Below are 22476 nucleotides of genomic sequence, written 5' to 3' on the forward strand. Positions count from 1 at the left end.
AGCTGTGCTTCTGCCCTTTCAGTCTCTTTTTGTAATTGTTGAAAGTAATTTCAAAAATCAGCGTTTGCCATTCTTTGCCATTTTTTTTTTTGTTATTCTGTAATCATTGCATGCATCACTAACAAATATTCTAAACAGAAAAATATTTTCCATTGTTATGAATATATATATATCAATTAGTGACAGAATAAAATTTATTGTTTTTGGTCAGTTTTGACAGCTGTTTATTTTATGATTATTTTATGAGGCCAAACTCTTTCTACTTTGCTGTAGGCCTATACTGAAAGGCTGAATACATTAAAGCCTATACACAGCAAATTCATTGGTGTTAAATTTCAAGTGTTGTGGTAATTCAGAGTAAAGTGTTAAAATTCTAGAGTTAGATAAAGGTAAAATAACCCTCTCAGCGTTGGAAGCTGATTTGCCTCCTTGTCATACAGAGTAACATGTATCTAACTTTGTAGATAACCCTTGTATTTGAGAAACTAATCAGAGTGTCTGAAATCTCGCCACACCCTCATTCACCTGGCCCTTAAATTGGTCAATTAGTTTAGTCCACTAGACAGAGTAAATGACCACAAATAAGTGAATTCAGACACCTGCTGTTGAACACCTGCTGTTAACAAGCACAATCACTGAAAGAATAAGAAATTGAAGGAAGAAATAAAACTACAGACACAGCCTCACACCAAACCAGCTGAATTAAAACAGAGGATTAAACAACTCCATTAAATAATAGTATAAGCAGCTTCACTGATACAGTTTGACTTCATTTCTGTAAGAATATTTGACAATGAACAGAGGTTTAGATTTTTTTATTAAAAAAATATTTCATTTGACCTCACCATCATGGAGATCAGAGGCTGCTTATTTGAGCTCTTGAAGCTTTACTCTTTACCCAAATGTTTCTCTGACTGTTATAGCTGTGTTTCTAAAACTCATCAGTTATAGCAAGAAAGGTAAAGAGAAACTCTACTGCTTATGCTTAATTGTTATAGATAAAATTTCAGGTGTTTAATAAGTTGATTCATAAAAATATGCAAATATAGTTATAGAAAATTCAACTAACAATTAGGATGCAATTATTAATTAAAGTGTCATGCACTAAACATTTAAGTTCCAGCTTGCTCTGTATGACACACAGTCATCAAGAATCAACATATGAACCTCAACCGTGGTTGCTAAAAAAAAAAAGCTGCATGGTTCATGCCGCAATGCATGCTGGGTGCCAGCATTGTACAAAGCTCCCAGCATGCACTGCAGCATGAATAAATTATGCAGCTTTATGTTCTTACAATCTCTTTCTTTTCCTTTATTTTGTGTTGTTTTTGGGAGGTGATATTTCAGTAGATAGTTTTTTTTACTTGATTTTTATTTTTTTGTTTGTCACCATTATTGAGATTCAAAGACTAATTGTTGATGTCTGGGTGTTTATAAGTTCTGCCATAGATCAAACATTCTCATTGTGAATTGTATTTTTATTTTATTGGATTTTCAGTGGTTTCATTTATGTAGATTATTTATTTCTCACACATAACTAATATGATCTTGAGTTAGAAAACAAGCAGGAAAGGATGGCTATGATATCATAAATAATCTCTTCAGACTGACACTTTAATTTTCTTTCGGCTTTTCCTGCTATATGTATAAATAGTGCAATTAACACAAACTATAGCAGCCAAAGTAAAAGCCATTTATAGCAAGCAGTTGAAGAGCCCGACTAAAGCAGACTCTGTCCTCCATCGTGGTGACTTCAAATGAACAACAGAAATTTCATTAAGAGCTTTTGTTCACATGACAGAAATAAAGTCAAAGGTCAGTAATAGGTGAAGCTCCATGATGAGTTGTTTAATGTGATGAGTTTTTTTTAAAGATGTTGAAAAATAAGATTTTTTATTGTGTAATTTGTTTTATTTTTATTGATTATTATTTTATTTAGAGTTTTTTTTCTCAGTTGATTTCATCTTTGGTTTTGGCTTGTGTTTTTCTTTCCTTCGGTGATTCTGCTTGTTAACAGTTGTTCATCAACAATTCTCAATCCTCCTTTAATTAGACACTTAATTGTCTCATTAACTTCATCACTGTCTTGAGTGTTCAGCCCTCTGTAGTGTGGACACTAGTTAGGATTTTGCTCTGGAATTTAGGGCTTACGTGTGTTCGAATGAAAAATACAGACTATGGGATTTGTTTTTAACAGAAATATACTGGAAACTGAATTTACGAATGTAAAATGTTGAAAACAGCAGATTACTGGCAACCACTGCTGCCAGTATTTTGACATACATTTAACAGATATTTTACACAATAAGAGTTTGCTAATTAACACTCTGGGTGTTAAAAATTTGAACACTTTCAAAAGTGTTATTTTAACACTTATAGTGGTTCCCATATAAACTCTGAGGGAGTGTTAATTTTAACTCTAAGGTAGTTAAATCTATTAAATCTAAAATTTGCAGTGTGAGATCGATAAAAAATACAGACTGTTGAATGTGTTTTTAACAGAAATATTCTGTAAACTGAATTTATGAATGTTAAAAACAGCAGATTACTGGCAACCACAACTGCTGGTATTTTTCCGTAAAATCTAAAAATGAAAAAAAAAAAAAAAGAAAAACAGCTAAACAGTTTTTGTGTTACCATTGTGGAGGATAATAGCGTCTCTGTTCAAGTCCAAGATGAACTGATAGTATTTGATGTTATGCTGCATCTTCTTTTGTTTAAAGGTAACTGTGTAGTTACTAATGCTGTCAAAATCTGTTTGCTAATTGCAATCACACATGAAAACATTATTGCATCTAAAGACTTTACATTTTTGTGCACTAAGCTATGATTTTGTAAACTGAACATTGTATTAGTTCATGAAATATGGTTATTTTTTGTAAATTTATACAGTTCTATAAAACTTCCATGTTTTTCACAGAAAGCTTCTGGCAACCACAGCTGCTGGTATTTTTTCGGAAATTTAACAGATATTTTATACAATAATAGTTTGCTAATTAACACTCTCTTGGTGTTGACAATGTTAACACTTTCAAAAGTGTCATTTTTAACACTTATAGTGGTTCCCATATAAACTCTGAGGGAGTGTTAATTTTAACTCTAAGGTAGTTAAATCTACTATCTAAAATTTGCTGTGTACTCACTATAGCCTGACAGATGAACAAATAAAATTAAAACATTATGAATAAATAGTATATCTTCTCGTAAGATACTGCATGATCCAAAAATAGTATTATTTAATACATTTTTAAAGTTTTCATTACATTTTGGACATGAAATTCACGCTAAATCCACCCTTCTGATGGGATCAGTTTAATCCAGGTTTTTTTGGATCAAAGTGATCCAGATCCTACAAAAAAGGTCTGAAAAACCCAAACTAAAGGTTTGATCCGGATCAAAACCAAGATTGGATTACGTGATCGAATCCGATTATGTAATCCGTTTTTTTCTTTTGAAAAACTCATTTTCAAGATTTGATCCAATCCCTCATCCAAAATCCTAGTGGATTACTTTTGAAAAACCGGGCCAATGAGTACTGTGAACTTAATCCATTTGAGTAAATAAAGCAATTTGAGCACAGTAAAACCCAATAAATGAAGAGAACTCAAACCAACTGAGTACTGTAAAACCCAATAAGTTAAGGCAACTCAAACTGTTTGAGGAAACCGATTGCAACAAATCATTTGAGTTAAAAAACTACTCTATATGAGTACTGTAAACTTATTCCTTTTAAGTTGAAGTAATAAGGTATTTAATTAACTCACTGCCTTCAACACTGAGCTTAAAACTCTTCAAACTAGTCAAATTAACTTTTGAAATTAACTTCTCAAATTAATTTTGAGTTAACACTCATTTCGTTTGATAAAGTTGACTATTGGGTTTTACATTGTATAGAAAAAGTTATATTTTGCATAAATATTTATTCTGCTATTGTTACAAACCTAATTTGGTATGTCAATTGGGTAAGTTACAAAATATTTCTTGATTTTCAATCCAAACATCCATACAATAGCTTACACTCAAAATTGCTAAATGTTTACCCAGAAATATGCAGTGTTTATAAGAAGGTGTCTGGTGCATATGGAGATTCTATTATATGTTTTAATAGGTCAGATGCATGAATGTCAGATTATTCTTTATTAGTCTAGAGGAGTGTCAGTAATATATACATTGTATCTTAGATATATAGCTTTGAACTGAGAGAATGTTTACAAGAATAAGTTCTCTCAAATACACAATACACAATGTGAAAAGTAGGTTATATACAATTCATTCATGTTGTCCCAACCATTTAGTACGTTAACTTGATTGTTTTTACAAATTTAAGTGCATTTAACACAAAATTATTAAGTTGTCCCAAAAAACATCAGATTTGTGTTGAATTGTGTAAGACGTAAGAATTGTGTTGTTGTGTTGTTTTTATTCATAAAAATCTTTTTTAAATATTTTAAATATTATGTTTGCTGTTACTGTTTAAACTACTTATTTAAAATGAGCTGAAATAACACAATTATTAAGTTTTATTTTGTGACAATTGAATTGTTTTATGTTCAATCCACTTAAATTTGTAAAAACTAGGAAGATAACTTGATTCCTTTATCGACACAAATCGTATGTGTGAACCTAGGGCTGAGCAATATTGCAAATATAAATTATCACAATATCATGTTTTATATAATTCGATATCAATAATTATTGAATATTTTTAACAAAACATTTAGGAATATTAGGATTTCTTAATTTAACCACTTTATTTTAATTTACCAACATTAAGGCAAATCGTTTTCAAAGACAAAAACAAAAATATTTAAACTAAATATCTGATCTCTTTATAATGAAATTAACATATGTGTTAAAGAAACTTGGTAAATAAAATGTTACAAAGTGTGTATAGAGGTAAAGTTTAAATGTTGAACAATCAAATCAAACATTAATGTGTGAATAATAATGATACAGTAAACCTCAAACTCTGTCAACAAAACAAATTACGAAAATCAAATCTGAGCTTTCAAGTAAAGGAACCAACCATTATTATCCATATACTGTACATACTGCAACATTACAGATTGTAAAGTTGAATGACTTTATTACCCCTTATGCTAAAAAAATCTTTCAGATAGAGTGTTATAGGGATGCACAAGAAAAGAAACCAAAAAGCCACTCTGGCAACATCTTTACATTCTTTTTTTATTTACAATCTCCTCACTGCTGCTATACAGCACTTATTTTTGCATGTGTTGTTATTCTGACCTAAAGTGATAAGCGCGTGTGCGTGGACTCCTTGACCATTTACAATGGACTTTGTGCTTGTGTTCCCCTGGCGTCTCTCAAAACTAGGTGACCATCAGTCCTTTTCTCAGAGGATGACAAACGGACAAACCATTGCTGCAGCACTGATGCAAGTTTATGGGGAAAAGTAAAAGTGATGCAGTGTTTGGGTGCGCTGTGTTTGTCTGAGGTAATTAGTCTGCTTTTGTTACTGACGTGTATATCCAGCCTGATCTCACGAGAAAACGTAAGTATTTTACGTTTTGCCAGTTTAGTGGCTAATTCGTACAAATTCGTGCGATTTTAAAAAGGAGCCGTGGCACCTGACCCCACCTCTAACCCCAACCGTCATTGGAGGATAAGCAAATCGTACTAAATTGTACGAATTAGATCGTACGAATTCATACGAATTAGCCACTAAATGAAAAAGTTACGAATTGCCGTGAGATTGTGTTGGTATATCTCATACAAAGTGTGAAGCAGATTGGATAATTCTACTTACATGAATTGCTCGATGCAAAAAGTTTGATTGTTTTTAATTAGGTGCGGCTAGAAAATGCGCGTGATTATGCACCATGTGTCTAACAAGTCGCACGCCTCCATTGGAAAAGACAAACTTACACTTAAGCTTATCGGCAGTGCCTCCAAGGCGCACATTCAGTAGCCACATATAGCGCTATAGCGCTTCTTACCGAAACTACATACCGAATCTTTTTTTATCGATACTGACCATGGTGTTCAGTCAATAAATATCGATACTAATTTTATCACCCAGCCCTAGTGAAATCCAACCTTTTTTTAACAGGGTAAACAGATAATTGTGCAAGCAGTTTTATAAAAGAGCAATTTTCAATGCAAATGTCAACCTTGCCATGAAAACAATTACAGTTTTACCAAAATAGCGAAGCCCTTTCTAAGTTTTTTGTGTAGGCTTGCATTTTTTCAGGACAGTAAAATAATCAAAAATGTCTCTGTTAGTGTTCTCAAACAATTATATTTGATTTACCAAAGTCACACAAGTGGCAATTTCACATCCATAACAGAGAGACGTCACATCCATAATGAAGCTTTTTTCTCTTCATAAATACAAAAATGTAAAATAAAATAAAATCATTTTTGTTTTATAGTGAGCCAACTCTTATCCATTTGATTAGCATTATTTCTTTTGGGTTGTGCAATTTAATTCACAGAATAACTACAAAGAATGTTGTATGCTTTAAATTTGTAGACTATTTGGTCACATCCGTAATGCATGTTTATTTTCCCCATTTCAAGTATGAAAAATGTTTACAGATTGATATTTTTCTGATCCCTTAATTCTGTGGTTAGTTGTTTTGGAAAGAATAAACATATGTTTCAACACAATGTTAACATATACTTTCTCTGTGAATTTATGTCTTGAGTTTATACTGCAAATGTCACATCCATAATGCTGGAATTGCTCAAAAATTACTGCATTTTGTACATTTTCCCTAATAATTGACCATGTTCATTCCTCACTGGCACTTCAATTCTATGTAATCAACTAATTCAACAGAGTAAATTTGTAATATTCCTTTAAAAATCACATCACACATTCATAACACTTGCTTATTCTCAAAGAGCATGATTCCCAGAGAATTGCTTGTCTACCGCAGCCCTCAATCAGTAATCACCTCCACCTGGACAAACATTTCACACCCCGTCCATACGCACACGCTCATGTTCCTCTAACATTTACCTTGTGTTATGCTTTGAGCCATTTAGTCTCTGCACTTTCATCAGAGCAAAGTTTACAAGACGTCGCTGTGACCCACCTCTGACTGCACACTTATCCGAATGAGGCAAAACACACACACATTCACCTCAATTTCAAATATGCTTCTAATGAAATACTTATGAGATGAAGGACAGTCTTTGTGTGTTTTTAATGTGCGTTGGACTTCTGGGTTAAATTTAAAGCTCTTCGGTCTGTGCAGATGGTGGCGGGGGCAGTTGAGAAGCTGGTCAATTTCACTTAAATGGAAGTAGTTTAGCCTTGATTCACCAGACACAGACACATAAATGCATTTCCAACACACTACATTTGCAGATACAGCTGTGGGACTAAGAGACTTCACTTAAACAAGCTTTTTTAATCTCATGTGCTTTTTGGTGTGTTATTTTACAGCTTTATCTTAGTTTTTCTGTAATTGAAATTATTGCATGTATGCGCATATGTAGATACAGACGCTGACACCAGAAAGCCTCGAGCAGAAATTGATTTGGAATGATAAAGAATAAGAGATAAAACTGCCTGTCTGTAGTTTTACTGCCACCCAGTGGTCTTTTTCCACAATATATTCATGCATTCATATTGGTGGCACAGTTCAGATGTATTGCGAACTGTATTATAGCTCCATCTGCAGGACATAGTGACTACAACAACCTGCAGGTTAAATGCATCCGCAAACGCTAATCCAGAGATGCGCGAAGGACCATACAGAGAGTAGAGTACTAATATTACGAATACATTATTTTTTAAAGAAGAAATATTTTATAATGTGTTAATGACGTAAACTATGATAAAGTATTTGAAAATAGTTTCTAAAAAATTTATTCTTTTCTTTGAACCCATTTACATTACAGTTTAGTTTAGTTTATAAAAATGGATGACTTCATGATAACGTTTCTAAAAAGTAATCACTCAGGAAATGTCACTTAGTTTTACAAAATACTTAGAAAGTTCCAAACAACACATTCATCAAAGATTAAAAAATGCACTAAAGATGACTTTTGCTGTTTGTTTAATTTCAATATAACGCAATTCGGGACAACTTAATTGTTCTATGTTTAATCCACTTCAATTTGTAGATATGTCCAAGTTAACTTACTAGAGTTGTGTTGTGACAGCATTAAGGAACTGTGTGAAACCCAACATTTATTTTATACAATTTAGAAAGACTAATCATACGTCTGTAAAAAGTTCTGAAAAATATTAAATAGTGTAATGTATAACCCCATAACAATATTATAATATTTGATTCTTTTTTATTATCTTTTATTATATTATTTTGTAAATACAAAATTTGTAAAAATGACAAAAATATATAATAATAATAATAAAATAAAAAATAAAATCAATTGCAGAAGTCTCATTTTAAACTTCATTTCAGAATTTATATTTGATCCCAGCAATGAATTATAGGCTGTTTGATAACTGGATATTAACACAATGGTCGTACCAGAAAAAAAATATTATATAATAATAAATATTTAGAGTTCAGATGCAAAATCCTTAAATTGCCATCTGAAGTTTTCTAGAATGAGCATTTTCCCTCAGCCTCAAATATATTTGTTCAGTTTGTTTACTTTAAAGGCAATGCAAAGAACCTATATTTGCCATAATAGTGAATTTGCTGAACATACACACAGAAGCTTGTGGAAAATGCTCATATTAGAAGAAATTTTCAGATGGCATTTAGAGGTTTTTGCATCTGAACTCTTCAAATAATTTATTTATTTTGGAATAACAGTTTCTATATTGACTTATACGTTTCTAGATTTAAACTTTATCTTTTCAATCTCATTTGGTTAGTTTTTGTTCTAATTCATAATTTCTCGTAAACTAATTTCAAGAACAGCAGAATTTTGGAAACTAGAAAAAAATATAACATTTTTAACATTCTTCAAAATATCTTCATTTGTGCTGAAAAAAACTCATAAAGGTTTGTATTTACTTGAGGATGAGTAAATGGTCCCTTTAATATTCTTTTGCACGACCGCAAAGCAGTTTTGTAAGTACACTGAATAAAATATTCATTGGATTTACTACATTTTTATAAAGTAAGTGGATGCAAACAATTTGTTTGGGCTGAAATTAAACAAACAAGTTAAGTTGAACGTTCCCAAATCCGTTTGTTTAAATTCGAGGCCATATAAATTGTTTGCAACAATTTCGCAAAAATATTTTTTCAGTGTATCTGTTTTATTTCACTATTTGAGCCAGCAAATTGTGCAGCAATTTAGCTATTCTAGAGTCTGATGTGCCAGCAGCGAGACTGACAGAGCTCTTTAGTCGCTGTTCAGAGTCTGAGTGCTGAAATGTGGCATGATTGATACAGATTCGTCCACTATAACATTCCTCACAAGAGGAACTTTTTAACATCTTTTAAAAGATCATTAGTCTTATTATCAGCTCAAGGTCAGAATCTGGCCATTTATTTTCTGTATTGTTTCATGTCAAGTATAAACAGTTTTTAGGCCACTGGAAAAAACTATTAAATGAAAGGAGTTTTGAGTGAAGCGTGACACAGCAGCTCAGATACAGTCCAGACACGAGCGGTTTAACTTTAGCCGTCTCAAACCAACTAAGAACTAAGGCGCATCATAAACTTCAGCTGACACACACACACACACGCATTTTCTTATCTGACTGTTTTAGAGTATGTGCATCTAGACCACATGCCAATGTTCCTTCTCAAGAGACTTCAAGACTATAAAAGAGAGGTTTGGGCAGACGTCCAACAAAACAATTAGCCATATTCTCGCAGCGCATGGGAATCCAGGGTCCACTTTATCTTTCTAATGACCGACCCTCCCTGCCTCCTCCTCCTCCTCCCGCTGCCGGGCAGAGCGCAGCTGACCCGGGCAGAGCTCAGTGTTCTCGCCGGTGGTCTAGCGGTGATGGAGCGACTTGACTTATCCGTGCTGATATACGACGATGAACGTGCGCTTCGCACAGGAAACAAGGGGAGCTCCTTTAAATAATAAGAGAAAGCCTTTTATTTGATTTTCAGATGATGACAGAAAATGAAGACGAAGGGACTAAAGTAAAGATCGTTCTCTTAGGGGAGGTGTGGAGAGCTTTCAAGTGAGTCCCGTGAGGAAAAGATGTCCCATAAAACGTACTGTATTAGCGTAAGATATAAATATTTTTATATCCTCTGCAAATAGAAGGAAAGTAGCTTTCTTTTTCTCAGCAGATAGTTATGACAGGCTATAAAAGAACGTTAAAAAAACAACTAAATCGAAGCACTGCAAATAAATAGGCCTTTAAGAATAGACAATGGGGAAAAAACCCGACTGTCACAGAAATCTGTTACTGCTACAATTGTAACTTGGACTTTACAAAATTGAAGGCTATATGCATTTGCCGTGAAACATGAATATTATTTTAGGCAAATAACTTAAACGTGTTAAATTAAACCAGGAGAAATTTTATTTACTAATTTTCTAATGAAAGATCGTCCTTTTACAAATTAGTGAAGATACATGTTATGTTGTACAAGGTGTTACAAAGCTGTTGGTTTGAAAGTTCTTATTAAGCTAGGAAAGGGGCAAAAAACCCCGCACACTGTAAAAAATATATGATGAATTAGTCTTGACAGCACAAGTTTTTAGGTCATTGTAACTAATTAAACCTAATCATGTTCATGTTAATCATGTTCTAACTTAATTGTATAAGTTATGCAATTTGATTCAGCTTAAAAATTTAAGGCAACCAGGATTTTTTTTCAGTGTAGGTCTATGTTTTTGACGGAATAGGTTTTTTTGGCGGGGGTTGAACTGTATGTAATTAAGTGGATTTCATCATCAACAACAAAAATCACATTAATGATAATAGCTTAAAACTTTGAGGGCCTATAAGATCATTCAGGCCTACAGATTTCAATCATGACAGCTAATAGACGTTTTACATATGTTGTCTTCAATTGATTCCATTTATAATGTCCTCAATTGCTAATTTTTAAAGTGAAAACTGCACTGCAAATGCTTTTCTTATTTAGAGTTTTCGTCTTGCTTCTAGTCCAAACATGCCATGTAAAAATTGTTAAATCACGAGACATTTTCCAGACAATACAAAAACTATGTTCTTGTTTAAGAAATAATAAGTCAAAAATAAGAGTTTTTCCCCAAAAACAAGTAAAAGTCTGCAAATGGTAAGCAAAAGAATCTCCAAAGATTATGTATGTAGGCCTATATTTCAATGCGGTCATGTCATTGGTCCATGAACATTTCCTGCTTGTTCTCAAACTATTTCATAACTGTAACAAGAGGCAATTCAATCATAACTTCATGTTAAAACAGCTATCATAAAATTATTTATCAATAAGTGGCTCTTTTGCATTCTCGGAAGCTTGAAAAATTAAAAATGTAAAACAGGAAATACGTTGGGACCATTGTTTTGTTTACATCCCTCAAAATGGTCTATATCATTCATATATTATATGATATAACCATGCTATATTCAGACGTATCAAAGGTTTTCACAATGTTTAAAGCTACTTTATTGGCCAAGCGTGTGTCTGTGTGTGCGTATATGTGTGAGTGTGTGTTTAAGCCTCCCTCGCTCTCTCAGTCTCTCGCAGATCACCCTCAGCCTCTCCTTACAATAACAGCGCGTGATGGATGGTGGCGGCGGGCTTGTTATTGTCTTGCGCCATCAAACCGTTTCGTCTCACCGCGCGGATTTCTGTAATTCTGCGAGTGAACAGTGATGACTAGTTTAATGTGGAATACTGTTTTATGCGCGGGGGCAGTGTTTTCCTAAGCTGCAAGGCCGCGGCGTGGTTGAGACACCGGGCGTCCTATCATCGGTAACTCCGGGTAACTCGTGCTCTCGCGCCCCTCAGAGGAGTGACGCATAAATATCTGTCCGAGCGCTATAAACATAGCGGTCACAACCCCGCGCGAAATTAAACAACGGCTGCACAGTGAGATTAAGAGCCGCGCGATTTACTGGTCTAAAAACAACTGACCTTAAACACGGATCACGTCAGACTACTTTTTTCTTGGTTTGACTAGCTATAATTAAAAAGGAGCTGTTATATAGCAATGCGTTTTTTTAAAGTATTTTTCTCAGTCACTTTTGGGAAATTCAGATTTCCAAAGACGCGTAAAGCCATGCTTATCTGATGCATGATATATCATGATAAAGGGAAGGTTTACGTTTCTTCCGATGAAGAGAATTAATCATGTTATCTTTCGCAGGCAGGGTGACAGGGTGACATGTCCTCTCGCCAGAGATCTTGAGAGAAAAAGGTGGGGCAATATGATAACAAGGTTCACACAGGTCAGAGCAAAGTGAATAAACATGAACCCTCCATCCCTGCTTGATTAAAGAGGTGAAGTGCTTCATTTGAAACTATAACTTCAATATTTGTTTTATTTACAATTATTCTAATGCCAACAACAAAGGCGCGTGACATGACACTCGGCGTCACCAAAAAGCCCAGTATAATGACGTCTCGTGATTTTTAATTAAAAAAAAGTGATGACAATCTTCATAAAAGTAGTTGAATTGAAAAAAAAAAAACATCACACACTGTTGCCTTGAACCAGCAAGGCCCACGTGTGAACATTTAAATAGATATCACTTTCTCTTTACAGGAATGCGAGTGAGGATGTTGTCCCCAGTTATTCCCACTCGTGTGTTTGGGTAAGAGATGAAATGTCACTCTGTTTAGAAATAAACTATTTAAAATAGGTCCATGTTTTAAGTCCATCTTGAGTCTCAGGAAGCTGTAGTCCCGCATAAACGTGTAGAATTCAGCATTTCTTTGAGTTCATTTTCTGGTTTGCCAGCCACCATAAACGGCCACGTCTGTGGAAACATTATATAAAAAATATATATATAATTTACATAAAAATTAGTAAACACTTACAATTAATAGAGAAAAATGTTTGCTAAATTTATCGAATTGATACTTAAGATATTCCACAAAACTTTGTTTAAAACAGACCTAAATGCGGCATTAGCAGTCGTAATACATTTTGGAAGACCTAATAATTTTCAACGTGATTAAAATATTTTAAGTGTGCCAATTTACCGTTTCTACACAAGTCAATACACTAAAAATTGCCCTCAGAGTACAAGTGGTGCCAAACAACATTAGATTAACCGAATCGGAAAACCGAAATTTATTTATGAAAACTCAATATTAATTCTGATTGCAAGAAGTGTCTCACCAGGTTGACGGGATGTATGTAGCCATTCTCATATTTGTCATTGGCGAGTATCTGTCGCAGGTGCGCGATGTAGCTGGAGGCCAGCCGCAGAGTGTCCAGCTTGGAGAGTTTGGTGTCCGGCGGGACCCACGGTAACGTCGTCTTCAGCCGGGAGAAGGCTTTGCTGAGCACGCGCATCCTCGCCCTCTCGCGCGCGTTAGCAGCGTTCCTCTGGACCTGCTTGCCCTCTTGGGCCACACCATTGGGCGCTGATCTGCGCATATTGGCTGATTTGCGCCTCTTTCCTGTACATTCTGACACCGACGCGCCTTCGCAGTTCGAGCTGTCCTCCGTGCTCTCGTTTGATGTCCCCGGGTCTTTACCGGAACCGAATTTCAGAAGACCATCCAGCAGCTCAGATTCGTGAAATTCATCCACATCGCTGATGGACCCGGTGGACATGTTGGCTGGAGACAAGGGTGGAGTGGAGAAAAGGACTTCTTGAGGAGATGGGAGTTTGAGGTTCTCTGACTGGACGTGGAGATGAAGCAACTGGCTATGTGGAAACGTGTCATGCGCGAGCTGAGGATGAGCATAACTTGTAACTCGTGAGCTAAAGGATCTTAGCATTTATCTCTGGCTCTCAGGGGCGTGCCCGCGCACGCGGCAACACACTCCTAGAGGCAAATACTAAACCTGCTCAGATTAAGACAATTGTGCATCACTTTGCATAGTTACAGTGCATTATTTACTAGCGTTTATTATGCACCAGAACTGAAAATTCATTGCACTCGAGCGTTTTGTCTGTATTTCAATGTTGCATTACTTTACTTTGAGTTTTAGAGCTGAATAATAGATGGATATGCTGTTGCTAGCAGAAAACATTTTCCGTTGATTTTTTAAACAAATTGTTACTGTGTAGTGTTTTACTCACTTTGCACTAGCAATACGTTTATTTTGTTACTATTGCACTAATTGAATGGAGATTTTTTCAGAATTCCTATTTAGATTGTTCTAAAAAAAATAGTATCATTATATTAGTTTTTATTAAATTGGTATTTGTGGACAAAACGACTAAAATAATTTAACATAAAAATAAAAAAGACATTTTAAATGGTTTAATTGTAATTTTAAAAACTTTTTAAAGAGCACATTTCAGCTCTTTGCTACCTTGCTACTTAAAGCAATAATTTACAACATTTACTGAAACCTTGTTTTCAATATTTCATATTCAAGAGAACTAAAGAGTGCAGTTGGGTTGCTTTTTTTAAACATTATTTTTTTCAGATACACAGTTATGAATCCAAGCATATAATCTAATAGCTTAAAGCAATATAATAATAAACAGAACGCAGAACTGAGCTTTTAGAAGAACACGATTTGTAACTGTAACGTAATAACAATTACATTTTTATTATTTAAACCTTACCAACATTTATTTTACTTTTATAAAGCATGTTGCATTATTATTGGTGGTAAAGTTACAGATATAACAACTGCTCAGTGCTGACAAAAGAAAGAATAAATGTGCGTAAAGAGCCAACCTGATTTCACCAAGTAGGACTGGATAAACATCTATGTTGATCCTGCAACAACATTCCAATCAGCCAATCAGAATTAAGGGATATGTATATTGTTTATGTGAAGTTTAGCTTTACGGTCAGGTTTATGCACTTCTCCATGATTGCTATCCAACTATTATTCCCCTCTGATTTTGGGAATAATTTACAGTTATAGTTGGGTTTAGATGTAAGGGATATAGGTGTGGATTACATTTTCGAACAAAAAAGATGTTCCACGATAAGGATGCTAATCCCGGATCGCATCGTACTTGGCAAAATCATGACGCACGTGCGTGCGTAAAATAACAAATAAACAATAAATTAACGTAACACACGAGCAAAAAGGCAGTCGCACGTGCCCTCTGAATTCCTCTGAGTTGCCAAGTGGCATCTGAGTGTTTTTTGCGGGTCTTTGGTCGGAAATAGCGGTTGTGCGAGCACTGGAACAGCGGGAATCATAAACTGGTACAGTGATGGGAGAGCCAGGGCAGCTTTCAGCACTGATGCCCTCTAATCCCACGAGGAGCGTCTCAAATGGCCCACTGGCGCCTCCGGAGGGGCACGTGAAATGGATACTCCGCGTCCCCAAACCCCATGTTTTGCTTTTTTAATGGTACCCCACACCGGTTGCTAATACAGCCGACTAATTCAAGCCAAAACATCCCGATCTGTGCGCGCTCTAAGTGGCGAGGGTGAAGGCGACTCAAGAGTGGTTTTAAATCAGGTGATGATAGCTAGGACACACGCGGGGGTTTCTGCTCTCTCCTCAGAATTTAGTGCCCAATCCCATCATCCTATCATGCCCGTAGTTTAAACGCTGATTAAAGATTGCGTGTAATTGCGAAAAGCAAGAAACGTTCAAGTGCTAAATTGCGAGATGACCAAAGAAGGAAGAGAAATCTCCAGAGATCTGCCCTCTGACACCTCACAGTTCCGGTGGCTTACAAACAGCATCTCTCCTCTGTCTCTACCACAGCAAATTACCACAAGGTATTTTAACCTTGCCATAGTTCTTAACCTGACAGATGAATGGACAGATCTGGTTTCTTGCAGGAGCATATCAGGTTTTACAGACACTGCAGGTGTTATAAATCAGACAAGAGTTGTTTTCAATGATCTTCAGCTGAAGTAATTGAACGAATCTTTAGATGAATGCTCAGTGCAGGTATATATACATGAAGTAGGAGGATACGGTAATAAGGCCATACAGTCGTACTGACTATCTCTCTCTTTCTCTTCTTGGTGGGTGGGCCAGTCAAAAGAAAATAAAAGTGGGATATAAGATTAATAGTCTTGTCCTGGTGCAGCATTATGTGAAGAGCTTAAAATAGCCACTGTTTTTCAGTCACTAGCAGACTGAGCTCCCTCATCTTCCCTGACATTAAAGTCCAGAAAGATAAACAGACAGGTTACAGAACAGTCACTGTACTGTATTCAATAAAATTATGAAAATAAGCCAGATATGATCAGCATAAATCTTATTTATCTGAGATGTTGATATATATGAATACATTTGGAGTATATATAAAATGTCTGCTGTAAAAAAAAAAACATTGAATATAATAATTAATAATCAAAACAATTACAAATAGTTATTAAAAATAACAAAACAAACACACATTGATTTTTATATATTTGCAATGAGCATCTCTAAAAATCTTTCAATCCCTTTTACTTAACATAACTGAAAAATAATATTTTTTGAGGCTGTCGCCTCACAGTAAGGTCGCTGTGTCGCTGGTTCGAGCCTCGGCGTTTCTGTGTGGAGTTTGCATGTTCTCTCTGCGTTCCCGTGGGTTTCCTTTGCTCCGAACAGTTCCCCCACAGTCCAAAGACATGCAGTATAGGTGAATTGGGTAGGCCAAATTGTCTGTAGTGTATGAGTGTGTGTGTGTCTGTGTGTGTGTGTGTGAATGTGTGTGGATGGATGTTTCCCAAAGATAGGTTGCAGCTGGAAGGGCATCCGCTGCGTAAAAACGTGCTGGATAAGTTGGCGGTTCATTCCGCAGTGGCGACCCCAGATTAATAAAGGGACTAAGCCGAAAAGAAAATGAATGAATGAATAAAGTGATCAACATTTGGAGTGGATCAAAGCCTTTCATCAAAGTTGTCCTAAAATGATTCACCATCACCAATTCTTGTCTTAGGAAAGTTTTGTATGAATATAATTATAATTACATAAAAGCAATCTGAATCACTAAATAAGTCTGTAAGTCTTAAAATTATTAATATTAAAATAAATTAAAAATTCATACAAATAATAAAAAAATGCATATTAATGTTTATGTTCCATGTTTTTATTTATTGCCCTACTTTATACTGTGTTTGAATGCATTTGCACATTAATTTTGTAGTTTTTTTGACATTTTTGAGAATAATTTTGAAAAGAAAAACATAATTAATAATTAAAAAAAATAATAATAATGGACGCAATAATAATCTTATTGACTCTTTTTTTCAACAAGAGGGTAAAACAATCAGGGTATTACTTTATTTTGATGGTCCCTTTTGCATATTTAGTTTCCTATAAGTTACATTGCATTGCCCATAATTCTCATTAGAGTATTAGTAGACTATTTGCTTATTATCTGCTGACACTGCTCCTCAGACAATCAACTGACTTTAAGAAACTTTGCAATAACATGTCAACTTACACTAACTCTAAACCCAACCTTACAGTCTACAAAACAACAAAATGTGTTTAAGAGACCATCAAAATAAAGTAATTTCAAAATCTGTTTTACATTAAAAATCAAAGAATCCTTAAAAAATTGAAATTAAACATGATACCATTGAAAAAAAATATTTGAATAATCATTGAAGAACCAAACGACTCTGATAACTAAAATAATAATAATGCTTAACACTTACCGATGCCATCACATGAATAAACTGCACTTTAAAATATAAAACAGTCATGTTAATTGTTAAAATATTTCAAAATATCAGTATTGTTAGCAGTAATCAAACAAAAGTAAAATAAACAAGGTATTGGAAAGCAGAATAAAACACTGAAACATCTTACAGACACACTACCCTTTAACATTTTTTACTAAATTATGTACATAAACATAATATAAAGAAATAATGAAATGATATCAGTTTCAAAAGTGTTTGGCAATAACTGACTGCATCTCATTTGTCTTGAACTCTTCTGGTGATAGAAACAGACAGAAACAGGTGAACCACAGTCTTTATAAATGAATAATGATTGAACAAATGCCACAGAATGTGATGTTCTCAGTGGTGTTTGTGGGGATATCACTAATTAGCTCTATGGGGTCAAAGGTCACTGGAAACTGGACACTCAAACGTCCACATCCGACTTAGAGCTCCAGCACACACGCACACACATACACACTCTCAAAATGACAGATAACAGCAACTGCACACACACTTAATCTTACATGTACTTCAACGACACACTCGCTGCAACGTGGCATTCAACAAATAGACTTTCCAGGCCAGAACTAAACTCCAGAAAGGGAAAAAAAAATTAAGTGACAACTATGGTAAAAAAAAAAGAGATGAATTAGAATAACAAAACTTTGATTTACTGGCTTGGATACAAATGATTCAGTTATGCAGCTCTTGGGTCAAACACTGTGGAGCCACTTAATAAAAACATAACACCTCATGAAAGACTTTATAAATGACAAACTGTTTAATATAGATGGATGATGTGGTTTTAAATGCTGCTTAAGGACTCTGTTTGTACAAGAGGAAGCCTGACACGTACAATGCACTGGAATGTAGCAGACAAATTTGTGGGTTAGAGAAGACGTTGCTCTTTTTGTTTACAAAATCATATACAATTATGTCTGCATCTAATGTGATTCATTGTCCTATATTCTGTTCTATTCTATTCTATTCTATTCTATTCTATTCTATTCTATTCTATTCTATTCTATTCTATTCTATATCTTCTATGTGAAAACATATCTGTAAATTAACAGCTTTATCTATTTTGTGATTCATGTGTTTTATTTTCCCCTTTGTTTTTGCTTTTGAATTGCATTATGGGACCTCGATTTTTCCTCCAATAACTTTTGATGTTGACACGCTTGAACAAAAAGTTATTTTATTGATATTTGTAGTGATCTATAGTCTGTATTGATGTTGTAAATTACATAACAAAAATCTGCCTGTATTTCCCTGTTATTTTACATAGTTAATATTCTCTATATTGTTTCTTATACAATATATCTTTTAAACTACTTAAATGCCAATAAAACTTACTATGTTAAACTGTACAGCCGAATTTTCAACATCAAAAGTCAACAGAGCAGAAGTCAATGTCTAATAATGCATAATAATACATAATTGTAAATAAAGTCAAAACATCTATTTTGTTGTTTTTCTGCACTCAAAAATGATTACTGCTGCTTGTTTAATCTACCTGTTTAAAATGATCTGAATCAACAGAACTCTTGTATTTTCTTTGGCTAATTTCTTTGTTTTATGTTCAGTCCACTTAAATTTGTAAACCATTAAGTTGGGACAACATAAAGGAATTGTATTGGTCAAACTACCTGGTTAGGGGATTTGTTTCCAGCATGCTTTGCGTGATTGAATTAAGAGAGGGAAATGTTGACAATAAAAGTAATCTTAGGTGTTTAAGCTTAATAGAAAGACTTGTTAGAGTTTAATCTTCACTTTAGTTTGAAGATTTAGAAGAGTTTCATGTAATGCTTTAAGCTTACTACCTTGTAGAAGCACGCATGCTTTGGGTGCTGCAAAATGCAGTTTGTTGTTTTGCTCAGTGAGCGATAACTGTCCTAAAATTGGTTCTGAGATCAGTCTCAATCAACTGTATATGTAACTCATGAAAAATGACTCTTTTAGTTCACTTTAAATAAAACTAGAGACTCTGAAATGTGCGACACAGCATACACTGTAAAATACAAAACGTTAAAGGTAACTCAAACCATTTGAGGAAACTGATTGCTACAAACCATTTGAGTTAAAAAAAATATTCTATACGAGTACTGCGAATTTACTCCATTTAAGTTGGAGTAATGAAGTATTCAATTAACTCATTACCTTCAACACTGAGTTCAAAACTCTTTTCAAATGAGTAAAATTAACTAAGTAAAATTTGAGTTACTTATACTCATTTTATTTGATAAAGTTGACTGTTGGGTTTTACAGTGCAGAAGACAAACATGATGTAATCAGACCTTTGAGTTTAAGTTAAATAAAAATACAAATGAATAAAAAAATGTATTTGATAAAACTATGTTGGACCAACTCAATTCCATTTAACCTTGTAAATAGTTTTTTTTTTGCTGATGCTAAAAAAATCTATTGGATGAAAATCCTACCCTCAATTAAAATTGAGTTCATTCAACAAGTTATTTTTTGAGTGTGGTGATTTGACTTTCTTTTATTGCCCTCATTTGTAAGTCATTTTAATTAGAAGTATCTCATAAATGAATACATATAAATGTAATAGTCATAAGGGACATGCATGCAAGAAGGGAGAGGGACGAGGGCATGAGGTGCAGTCTAGGATGAGCAGTGACCTGGACTGGATCGGCTGTCAGATATTATCAAGATGTCTTGCAGCTGTGTGTGTGTTGTGTTTGTGGATATGTGTGTAGGGTTGTGTGTGTGTTTTGGGGTAGGGAGGCTGGGAGTGGTGGTGTTCCTCCTCTGCATTAGAGCTGCTAAACTGCCAAGGTCAATGTCCAGAGTCGGAATGCACAAGTGTTTTTGCCTTGTCGCAAAGTTTTAGGGAGGACACAACAACCCAAGATCCGAATATTTTAAAAGAGAAAAATTAATTTTAAACAATAGTTTAAAAGGATAATTCCCTATTAGGGAGATTCTACAAGGTTGCTATTGTCATTTGTCTCAAACAATGTTTTTTTTTTTCAACTAAGGCTAACAAATATTCTATAAACAAACAAATTTATATATATATATATATATATATATATATATATATATATATATATATATACGTATATGGCTGTATATCGGCACTGGTGGGAGGCGTGCGTTGGCACGAAGCTGCAGTCCAAGTGCCTTAGTGCCCCCATCAGTGCCGATATACAGCCATATCTCACTGCTGCGAGTGTTATATTGCATTCATACAACAGTTTGACGGCATAATTGTGTATATAAAATCAAAATCAAACATGGAGAGTCTCAAAAACCCTTTTGCATGAGGAACCACTTTCTTCCACCTTGGATTCAAATCATAAGCTGACAGTTAAACAGTTGAGCAAGCATCTTTTAAACTTTAGACCTGTATTGTCTGCTTTTTGCTGGCTGTATGTGGGCGGAGTAATACACAAAGGGTAAAGAGGCTGTACAGGTGCTGATATTACTTAAATATATTACAGCCAATATATCAGCCAATCAGATTCGACAACCAGACAGAACTGTTGCATAAATATATATATATATATATATATACATACACATACACATACACACACACACACACACACACAGTATATAAAGATACATATACACATATATACACACACACACACACACACACACTATGTATAGGGGTGTCATGGTGGCGCAGTAGGTAGTGCTGACGCCTCACAGCAAGAAAATCGCTGTTTCGAGTCTCGGCTGAGTCAGTTGGCATTTCTGTGTGGAGTTTACATGTTTTCCCCAAGTTCGCATGGGTTTCCTTCAGGTGCTCCGGTTTCCCACACAAGTCCAAAGACATGCGATATAGGTGAATCGGGTAAGCTATATTGTCCATAGTGTATGTGTGTAAATGAGAGTGTATGGATGTTTCCCAGTGATGGGTTGCAGCTTAAAGGGCATCTGCTGCGTAATGCTGGATACCCATGGCGACCCCTGATAATAATGGGACTAAGCCACTAAAGAAAATGAATGAATAGAATTAAACAATTCATATTATTATTGCTATTGTAATGTAAATAATGCTAAAAATAATATTTATCACAGTTTTTGAGATAAATGTCTGTGATCAATGTCTTTTCTGACCACATTTTTTTGTCAGTGGCTAAAAAATAGGCTCTTTTTATTGTGTTTTTAAATATATTTAATTTGTTTTTGTAATATATATCTATACAGTTTAAATATATTTTAAATGTAGTAATAATATTTAATGTTATGACATTAAATATATTTTTAATTATGAATGAACTCTAATATAATATAGAGTTAATATTATTAATATTATTATTATAAAAAAGTCTATTACTATTATAATTATGTAAATAATGTAAAAATATTAGTACATTTTGATAAAAGCTAATAACTAATTGACAAAATTATTAAATGTATATAAATGTAAAGTACAGAATAGTTAATTAGAGCATGTGTGTATGTGTGTGTGTGTGTGTGTGTGTGTGTTTGTTTAGAATAATATTATCAAACAAAACAAACCATAAGATAGAATAAATCATTCTGATAGTTACTGTTATTATTATTATTACATATTTCTAATATTATTTATGATATTATTTTATGCACGTTAACAGTCCCTTTAGTCAGGAGGTATAGGAAAGCGGTTCAGCACGTAATAATTCTCACCCGGCAGTTCTTTCAAAGCTATGTTTATACAATAGGAAGTCAGGCTTTCTTGTGCTCGCACTCTGTGGGTTCATCTTAAAGTTGCGCATGTGGGGACGAGCGGGCCGGACAGATGTGGGGTCACCCCCAAAGCTGTGTTTATGGGACGGTTTGTGAGATTGAGCCGGGGGTCTGATAAATCGATGGTGTGAAGCTGAGGTTATTTACATTA

At 34.4% G+C, this 22476-nt stretch overlaps 2 protein-coding genes across 17 annotated transcripts in view; both read right to left on the bottom strand.

Annotated features, from left to right (window-relative positions):
- eya4 (EYA transcriptional coactivator and phosphatase 4) overlaps positions 1–22476 on the bottom strand; it is a 178925-nt gene that overhangs the window by 113107 nt on the left and 43342 nt on the right. The window lies entirely within an intron of this gene.
- Positions 10425–22476, bottom strand: part of tcf21 (transcription factor 21) — a 55394-nt gene continuing 43342 nt past the window's right edge. For 2 of the 4 annotated variants that reach the window (XM_087305814.1, XM_087305815.1), the window contains 2 exons: positions 13198–13732; positions 10425–12832 (listed from right to left, as the gene is read on the bottom strand). In XM_087305814.1, coding sequence (XP_087161940.1) covers positions 12743–12832; positions 13198–13732 — 625 coding nt within the window. In that variant the 3' untranslated portion in view covers positions 10425–12742. 4 annotated transcript variants of the gene reach the window in all.

This window comes from Danio rerio, chromosome 23 (assembly GCF_052040795.2).
Source record: "Danio rerio strain M-AB ecotype USA chromosome 23, GRCz13ab, whole genome shotgun sequence".
Lineage (NCBI taxonomy): Eukaryota > Metazoa > Chordata > Actinopteri > Cypriniformes > Danionidae > Danio > Danio rerio.